This window comes from Mandrillus leucophaeus, unplaced genomic scaffold, assembly GCF_000951045.1.
Source record: "Mandrillus leucophaeus isolate KB7577 unplaced genomic scaffold, Mleu.le_1.0 Scaffold390, whole genome shotgun sequence".
Lineage (NCBI taxonomy): Eukaryota > Metazoa > Chordata > Mammalia > Primates > Cercopithecidae > Mandrillus > Mandrillus leucophaeus.
In genome coordinates, this window is record NW_012104143.1 from 1,448,320 (window position 1) to 1,457,155 (window position 8,836).

The following is an 8,836-nucleotide window of genomic DNA, read 5'->3' on the forward strand; positions in this document are numbered from 1 at the left end:
TAGAGACGGGGTTTCACCGTGTTAGACAGGATGGTCTCGATCTCCTGACCTCGTGATCCGCCCGTCTCGGCCTCCCAAAGTGCTGGGATTACAGGTTTGAGCCACCGCGCCCGGCCGCATTTTTTTTATAGAGACGGGTCTTGCCATGTTGCCCAGGCTGATCTCAAACTACTGGGCTCAAGCAATCCACCTGCCTAGGTCTCCCAAAGTGCTGGGATTACAGGCATGAGCCACCATGCCCAGCCCAGAACTCTTTCTATACCCACATAAATTTTATAAACATTATGTAGTACTGTTCACAGACTGGCAAGTTCATTGAGTGGGTGGAGGAGGTGAAATAAAAATGGCATGTTACATGTACAGTTCTGCAACTTGCTCTCTTCCTCAACAATTTATCCTGGTTCTCTTCTGCCAGCCAGTAGAAATCTGCCTGTTTCTTAACTACCACGTAGCATTCTAAGGCAGGGGTTGACAAACCACAGCACCTATTTTTTTTTGGTACACAAGAGACAATCGGAATATCCCCAAATATATATCTTTATGCACTTAGGTTTTTTTTTTTTTTTTTTTTTCCTGAACAATCAATTCCTAAAAGCAAAATTATTGGATACATGCACTTTAAATTCAGAAAGATACTATCAAATTGCATTCCAAAGTGGCTATAACCACTTACCGTCCCGTAAATTATTTAGGCTTGGGAAAACCCACGCTTACCAAAAAATAGAGATTGTCTTAATTATGGCAAATCTAATCCCCCCAAAACAGTGTTTCGACTGTAGTTTCCTTAGCACATTTCATCAGTAACCACGGAGGCTTCGTGGTTCTGTATTTGTTAGTCACCTGCGTTACTTCCATGAATTTCCTTTTCATAACCTTTGTTCATTTTTCTTCTAGCGGGCTGTCTTTTTCTTACCAATTTTAAGAGCTCCTTGTAAAATGGGGATATCATTTATGATACAAACATTTCTTCCGAGTTTGAGTATCTTTCAGTTTGGCTCCAAATGTATTCAGCAATATAGAATTTTACATTTTTATGCGATGTAATCTGTCACTCTTTTCCTTTGGCCTATAGCTTATAAATATTCATTCTCAACGCTCTCCAGACCCACTCTGTACAATCACAGCACACTTCTTCCCAGGAAGGACCGGCGGAAGGCAGCCAGGCGGCAAACACCTCAGTGAGAACATTCTGTGTCCTTCAATATGGAACAGTTATGGATAAGAGCTTCAGCTACTTCCCAGAAAGTACACTAGCATGCTGAAGTCAGCAGCTCTCCAAATTATGCTGCGTGAAAGAAGCCAGGCCAAAAAAAAACAAAACAAAAACAAAAACAAAAACAGTATATCCCGTCTGATTCCATTTATATATAGGTTGGTGCAAAAGTGACTGCGGTTTCTGCCATTACTCTCGAGGGCACAAACCGCAATCACTTTTGCACCAACCTATAAAAACTCGAAAATGCAAACTAACCAATGGTAATGAAAAGCAGATCTTCAGCTCAGTGGAAGGGTGGGAGGGAGGGATCACCAAGGGGCAGGAGGAAACCTTGAGGCTCACGGATGTGCTCACTATTTTGACTGTGGAGGTGTTTTCATGGGTGTATTCACAGGGTAAGATTACCACACTGTACCCTTTCTGTGCACTTTATTATATGTTAATTACACCTCAATACAACTGTCTTTTGAAAATACAGTGTGAGTTACCTCAAAGCTTACACCTGCCAGGGCATAGGCCTTGAAGTCTCCAATGGTTCCTTCCACCGCCGTCAGAACATAGCCCTCCTTCTGTGAGGTCACCGTGTACTCCAGGTCACTGTGCAGGGGGCCAACACTGAAGAAGAGAAAGCAGAATGCTAAACGGCTTTGTTCACATCCTACAGGAAGCCTTACCAAGCCCCAGGAAATGTGGGTCCCAGTTTCTTCAGAGGACTCCCACGCTGATCCCAGGCAAATGTGTCTCTATCCCAGGCTCACCTGTAGGCACCTTTGTCATCAGTAAAGACTGTGATCAGGGGCGAACTCGCCCCCTTTTCACTGATGACAATCTCAACTCCTTCCAACTCGGGGTGGATCTGGCCTTCTAAAAACAGGCCTGCCTTCCCATGGATCTCGATCAGCTTCCCTGGGCAGCTTTCTAAGAGGGGAAGAAATAAACACAAGGATGGGGCTTGGTTGCAGACAGACAGGAGCCTCTTGGTTGGGGTCTTCCCATGACAGAAGCAGCTAAAGCAGATACTAGAAGTTAGTTCCAAATGCGGTTATTTAATACCCCAGGGAGCTCAATAATTGGATACAGCCCAAGCCTCTTTTCATCCCTGAAAGGCCTTTCTCAGTGCAAAGGACTTCAGCAAGAGAATCAAAAAATGTTGAAGGCCGGGTTTTTACTACTACTCTTCCTAGGTTCACAGGAGGCCACAGATCAGGAGGGAACCCTTTACAGCAGACAGGAGGCCGTACTACTCAACCTCCAGAGGACCCACTGAGAAAGACTGCCCCAAAGAGCCTGCCTGCTAGAAGTCACACTCTTCAACACACTCCACTTCCAAACACGAACTACGTAATACCCACAGCTTAATGAAGCCATAGTGCTAGAAAAAAAATAAGTAGCAAAAGACAAATACTCCACAAGTGATCACTTCAGTCATCCATTCACCAAAAAAAGACCCTCCTATCATGCTCTGCCAAAGATCATCAAAGATCATCAATGGAGGCTTTGCGCTTCATCTACCTTCTGGTGTCGACCTGATAACGTCAAAGAAAACCAAATCCTTTTCCAAAAAGATCAACTCAATTCTAACAGCAAAAGTTACTTTTATTTGTCTAAATCATCCATCCATTCATCCATCCATCCATCCTTCCATGCATCCTTCTATCCAACAGTAACATCTGTGTGCCAGAGAGGATGTAAGGTGGCTTACAAAGATGGTTTCACTATAACATCACAAGTCTACTTGTAAATGCAGGCAAGGGAACAATTGCAAAGGTGTGCATGACATTCACTCGCTGAGTTGACATTTACCTCCACTGACGATGGCTTCCATTGAAGGGGGATAAAAGAGCAGCTCTTTAGATGATGGTGTAACGGTGATTTTCTCTCCAGACCTAAAATAATTAATACACTTCAGTTTGGCGGGTCCTGTCCCCCTAGAACAGAGGACACTGTAGGGAAATGCACAAGACGGCTTACCGTGCCCAGTAAGAGAAATCATACAAGAAGGGGCCTTGTAACTCATCTACCATCTCCTGCACGGGAGGCTTGGTCACTCTTTCTTCGCCTTCCTCTTTGCCGTTCTTCTCCCTCTCCTGCCTGCGGGCCTCGATCTCAGCCAGTTGCTGCTCCCTCCGCAGCTCCTGCACAGACTTCAGAGGGCCTAAGACCAAGGCGGGTTCACTGTCGATGGAAGACCTGGAAGAAAGAAATGGTGGCCCCTAGGACACAGTTGCGTATCTCTGTCATCAGTGGGAATTTGACCTTTCTACAAGTATGGACTTGCGACTTAAAAACTAGACACCTTATCATGACACCACAGTGGCCGAGTCTTCAGTTTTAAATAAACTAGTAGTTTCACAAAAAATAACAATTGAGCTTCGCAGTGATGGTGGCAGTATCTGGTAGATCTGGGCTGGAAATGAAATATCGTTGATTTTATGGCAACTGGATATAAACTTGTCAGTTTCCATGTAGGACATGGAGTTTTCTCCATGCCACCATCTTCCGTTCCTTCATTCTATCTTCACTGAGAACTGCTCTGATAGAGAACTAAGCACCAGGGATCCAGCATCGACAAAACAGACCATACTTCCTACCTCTGTGGAATCCACATTTCAGTGGGAAGGGGCAGAAAATAAACAGAAAAATAGTACCAGAGGAAAAGTGCAATAAAGAAAAATAAAGCAGTGTGGGAAGACAGAGAGCCCGGAGCACTGTTTCACATTAAAGGAACAGTCAAGACCTTTCTGATAAGGTGACATTGAGCAAAGGTCTGAACATTGAGCAAAGGTCTGAAGGAAGGGAGAGAACGTGCCATGCAGCTCTCTGGGTAAACAGTAGCTCGGGCAAAGCGATGCCAAATGCAAAGCCCTTGGAGAGAAAGCTCACTCAGATGTTCGAGCAATGGCAAGACCAGCCCAGCCTGGGGCACAGGGGCCCACGGAAAAGTCATATCCATCAGAGAGGTCCAAGGGGCAGCAGGGGTCAGACTGAGGCTTCACAGGCTTGGTGCCAACCTGGAGCCACTGGAGTTTTCAGTCGAGGAATGGTATGATCTCTGCCATAAAAGAAATCGCTTGCTGCTTCACAGGAAACACACAAAGCAATGGCGGAAACAGGAAGGCCAGCTGGAAAGCTGCTGCAGTGATCTCAGAGGGGGTCACACCAGGGCTGAGGGCCACGTGGTAAGAAGGGAAGGCCAGCTGGGAAGCTGCTGTAGTGATCCCAGAGGGGGTCAGATCAGGGCTGAGGGTCACGTGGTAAGAAGGGAAGGCCAGCTGGGAAGCTGCTGCAGTGACCCCCAGAGGGGGTCAGACCAGGGCTGAGGGCCACGTGGTAAGAAGGGACTAGATGACGGGTGTATTTTGACTGTAAAGCCAAGGCTTTGTTGAGGAATTGGCTGGGCCTAGAGTGCAAGGCAAAGAAGAATCAAGAAACAACGAGAAAGCGAGAGCTGCCATCTCTGAATCAGAAAAGACCACAGAGGGGCTCTGTGGAGGGCAACTGTCAGCAGTCAGGTTTTGGGTCTGCTAAATACAAGATCCCCAGGGGGATTCCGAGTGTCTGTCTAGCTGGAAGATGCATTTATTACAACCTCCGGCACAAGCAAGCAACACAAACACCCTTGTAAAGTTACAAAAATGAATGTAATCAAGCTGAAAGGAGGTAATATGGAGTTACTACTGGTAAGAAGGTAGATTGCTAGTCCTATCAGTAATTCATACTTTCCAAGCAGGAAGACAGTAAACGACAGGAAAAGACAGCAACAGGCGCCTTCTGGGCACACAATAGACCCTCAGCAAACCCACCCCCAGCTAAAAACCTGGCTCCCCATCACCCAAAACCAGGGCTAGCCCTGACATTTCTCCCGCCCTGACCCAGCGGTCACTTTAGCGCCATGTCTCATCAACTCGGTCTGTCAACAACTCTCCGACCAGTCCGTCGCTCTCCACCTCTGCAGCCACCAGTCTGGGGCCCCCATCACCTCTCCCTGCCTCCACCACCTCCCACTCTCAGGCCTCTTCTGTCTGTTCTCCACTCAGCCAACAGGGGGACTTTTCAGGAAGAAAAGTCATTCCTCTACGTAAAACACGTCAATTGCATCATAGGACAGAGACGAAGGACCTTAACACGGCCTGGCCCCCAGCAGCCTACCTGTCCTGCATGCCCCCAAGGTCAAGCTCAAAGCACTCAGCATAGCTGTCATTTTACAGTTCTGCATGTGCGTCTCTGACCACTGTTCCCCCGAGGAGACCGTCAATCCCATGAGTGTAGGGGCTGTGGCCTCATAAGCCCAGTGCCTAAACACCGAAGATTCTCATTCAGTCATCATGTGCTCTGCAGAGATGATGGATGGATAAACAGATGGTGGACAGAAACATGGAAACATAGCTGGAAAGGCGACTTCCACCAGGGGCAGCTGGGGAGACAGTGACTCCAATTCCCATTCTACTTGACAGAGACGGTCATGTTGCCAAAACTCTTTCATTTCTCAAGAAAATTGGGGTGTCACAGGTACGTTACCACACTGCAAAAATTTCCCTGAAAGGCGACACTCACATGAACGTGACCCTCGGTGAGGGACTTGCCTTTCAAATACTTCCTCTCTCATGACCCTTCTTATACCAGGTGCCATCTCTATTTCCCAAGCCTTCAAGCAAAAGTCTAAAGAAAAATAGGCAATTTTTTTTCAAATTTGCTAAAACACTTGAAACACAATGCACAAACCGCAGAGATTTTTTTTCCTTAGGAAAGACGAGAAGTACAAAGAGTTCAAACAGAAACTGAAGACAATGAAACAAGCTGTCGCAACGCTCTTCCTCACCCACAGGCAATTTCTGAATCAGAAAAGAAAGGATCAAGCATGCTGGGAATTGACAGCAATGTCCTATACGAGAGGGAAGGCCATTTGTATCTATGTCTAGAGATAAGAAATCAAAACTAATTTCCAGAGAGTCTATTAGAGACTCCCTAGGCCTCATCCACACCCTCCCCTGCCACTCTTAGCCCACCGTGGCACAACGCTCGTCTTACTTGATAGTCACAGTGACATCCATCATTTTGTCGGTGGTGATAGTTCCAAGGACATGGTGGCGAATGGCTGTCAATGTCAAGATACTAGGTGAAGACCTACAAATCAAAGGAGAGGAAACACTAGACTCTGCTCATTCTCAGAAGATCATCAGCAATACCCTTTTTGGGCATCCTTCCCCATCCTAAATATACAACAGAAAATTGCTCTCAGACTGGGGCAAAATAACTCTGGAGATCCAGAGAAGTATTTTAAAGAGTAAACTAATTCTCCACTCCAAAACTTTACACTTCTAATTCCCAGTGAAACCCACACACGTCTGTAAAAATATAAAAATGGCAGACTTGAGTTTGACAGATGCTCATCAGGGAGGGCTGGGAGATTTGACAATGCTTCTATTTAAGCCACTTCAAAAACACAGTCCTCTGTCCTGGGGTTACAGAATTCTTGGGAAAGGGATCCTATCTCTGGTTCCTCAGTAACTAATCCAAGTGTCTTAAAATTCTTATCTGGAAATTCTGTTGAAGGCCTAACCTTGCCTCTTTCAGAAAAAAACTTAAAAACTCCTTCGGTTCTCTGAAGTAAATGAAGAATCCTCCATGGAATGTACACAAACACCACAAAGCATTCAATTCCCAGGCTTACGTGTCATAGGTGTAGAACGCTTGCTCAAACCGGTGGCAGGAGCGAGGGGTCACTTTGTACACACCTACAGACAGGAAATCAAAAGTAATTTTCAGAGAATGGCATCTATTACACTGAGCAATTTCGACATCTGAAATCGAGTGGCAGCTCTTTGCATGTGAAAACTCAAACATATCGCAGATCTGCAATAATGGGATCAGAAATACTGGGCAGGCATCGTTTTCACTGCCTATGAAGGCTTCTTACCAATGACCTGATCCATGCAACGGCCCAATCACAGGCACACGATTTTCGTTTTCCACAATGTAACAACTCACAGTAGTTAAATCTGCACAGACCAAGTGAACGGACCCATGCACCAGAAGGAACAGAAAGTACATTTCTACTGCAAATTGGACTGAGGATAATTTTCTACCTAAAAGATTCTATTAAGGATCCAAGAGATAACCACAGCCTCAATTTCTTCCTATAACTATTCCTAAAAAGGAGGTAAGGAGTAAGGGAAGCCCCAGAAAAGTATGAGACTATGTGGGAGGACATTCCGAGATGGGTACATTTCATCACTTGCCAGAAGAACACAGTCAATTTCAGGAAGATACAAGGAATAACAATGTATTTCCCCCAAATCATTATTAACCAATATTTTGGCCACACTTCCTACAAAAACCTGAAATTAGCTAAAACCACCCTGCTGTTTTCATTGCACTCAACAAGCCCCAGAGTAGTTACCATCAAAAAAAAAAAAATCAGGTTTCTCTGTTCCTTTTGTTTGGTCTTTCATTGAACAAATATCAACAGAGTACCTCCTCCTGGCTCGGTATGCTGCTAGGTACGGGTACACAGTGGGAGATGACAGAGCAGTAGTCCCTGTCTTCATGGAGTTTACCATCCACAGAGAGAGGGGGGCATTTGACAGTCACAAACATATCAATTGTGGCACATGCAAGAAGGGGACAGAAGTGAGTGCTGACAGCAAGAACATAGGAGGCAGGCCTAAGGGGCCCTGGAAACCATCCTCCCCCAGGGAAGCAATACTGAACTGATGGGTAAGAAGGCCCCAGCTAAGACAGGCAGGAGGACACGTCCACAAAGAACACAGGATCTGCCTCACAGGCTGGCCCGTTGTTTCCTCGACAGGCATCCTTCCTGCCTTGAGAACAAACCCTGGTTATGTTGAGGGTGGCAACATGCTCAGCCTCGGGCAGCACATCCAACTGTCCCAGCTTCTCTTGCAACTAGAAGTAACCATGTGACAAGGTTCTGGCCAATACTACAAATAGCTTACTGGAGGAGGGGGCACAAGGAAATCTTTGCCTGCCCCCTCCTTGATTTTTCTCCTTTAAACATAAGCTTTCTAACCCTAGCCGTCTTGAAAATGTAAGGCAGAAAATACAAGGTAAAGGCCTAAAGAATCACAAAGACACCACTCCTAAAATCTACCAGCTGCTGAACCCATGCTGGCAGCTACACACTGCCACACTTCTTTATTGAGCCAAATAAACTACCACTTGCTGATGGCACTCCTGTATGAATTTTGTTACATGTAGCCAAAGGCAGCTGAACTGACAGCCGGAAGGACAGAGTGACTGGAATAGAGAGAGTGGCAGACAGGGCTGGGTTACACAAGAGCTAAGGTCAGGTTAAGGAGTTTGTATTTTATCTTGGGAACCAAAAGAAGGAGCCACTGAATTATTCATTAGGAAAACGCAAAACAAAACTGAGAGGTGACAGTGTGCTAGCAGCCCTCACTCTCAGTGCCTCCTCGGCCTCAGCATCCACTCTGGCAGCACTTAAGCGGCCCTTCAGCCCGCCAGGGCACCGTGGGAGCCCCTCTCTGGGCTGGCTGAGGCGGAAGCCGCCTTCCTCTGCTTGTGGAGAGGTGTGGAGGTGTGGAGGGAAAGGTGCGGGTGGGAACCGGGGCTGCGCGCCGCGCTGGTGCGCCAGTGCGA

At 46.4% G+C, this 8,836-nt stretch overlaps 1 protein-coding gene across 1 annotated transcript in view; it reads right to left on the minus strand.

The window, feature by feature from the left end:
- The window catches only part of LOC105547537 (nodal modulator 2), a 77,515-nt gene that overhangs the window by 22,963 nt on the left and 45,716 nt on the right, over window positions 1-8,836 (minus strand). Inside the window, exons 16-21 of the mRNA XM_011991190.1 lie at window positions 6,888-6,951; window positions 6,245-6,340; window positions 3,188-3,406; window positions 3,020-3,102; window positions 1,975-2,134; window positions 1,705-1,831 (exon numbers count right to left, since the gene is read on the minus strand). Coding sequence (XP_011846580.1) covers window positions 1,705-1,831; window positions 1,975-2,134; window positions 3,020-3,102; window positions 3,188-3,406; window positions 6,245-6,340; window positions 6,888-6,951 — 749 coding nt within the window. The remainder of the gene's footprint in view (window positions 1-1,704; window positions 1,832-1,974; window positions 2,135-3,019; window positions 3,103-3,187; window positions 3,407-6,244; window positions 6,341-6,887; window positions 6,952-8,836) is intronic.